The sequence below is a fragment of the Buceros rhinoceros genome, unplaced genomic scaffold (genome assembly GCF_000710305.1).
Source record: "Buceros rhinoceros silvestris isolate BGI_N320 unplaced genomic scaffold, ASM71030v1 scaffold13257, whole genome shotgun sequence".
Lineage (NCBI taxonomy): Eukaryota > Metazoa > Chordata > Aves > Bucerotiformes > Bucerotidae > Buceros > Buceros rhinoceros.
The window spans coordinates 8,858-9,196 of record NW_010420499.1 but is presented as its reverse complement, the minus strand read 5'-3'; the positions used below and the strand labels follow the sequence as shown (position 1 = coordinate 9,196).

General features: G+C 63.4%; 1 protein-coding gene across 1 annotated transcript in view; it reads left to right on the top strand.

Annotated features, from left to right (window-relative positions):
• Positions 1-339, top strand: part of RALGDS (ral guanine nucleotide dissociation stimulator) — a gene marked incomplete at its 5' end in the record, with an annotated part of 7,303 nt that overhangs the window by 6,231 nt on the left and 733 nt on the right. Inside the window, one exon of the mRNA XM_010139329.1 lies at positions 28-323. Within this exon, the coding sequence (XP_010137631.1) occupies positions 28-323 (296 nt within the window). The remainder of the gene's footprint in view (positions 1-27; positions 324-339) is intronic.

Below are 339 nucleotides of genomic sequence, written 5' to 3'. Positions count from 1 at the left end.
GGTACGCCCCGTCTGTGGCCGATGGAGAAGCTAAACCCACTGTGTCCTCCGCATCCCCTCTCCTCCCTGCCCTCCAGTTCTGGGAATCCACCTCCCTCTCCTCCCTGGACACATCGGGCATCGGCTCGGGCTCCAGCAGTGCCTCATCCTCTTCCGTCTCCTCCACGCCGGTGACGGCCTCCCGCACCCACAAGCGCTCGGTGTCCGGCATCTCCAGCTACTCTTCCCTCTCGCTGCCCCTCTACAACCAACAGGTCGACGACTGCTGCATCATCCGCGTCAGCCTGGCTGTGGACAACGGCAACATGGAAAAGAGCAGACTGGTTCGTACGGGGCAGC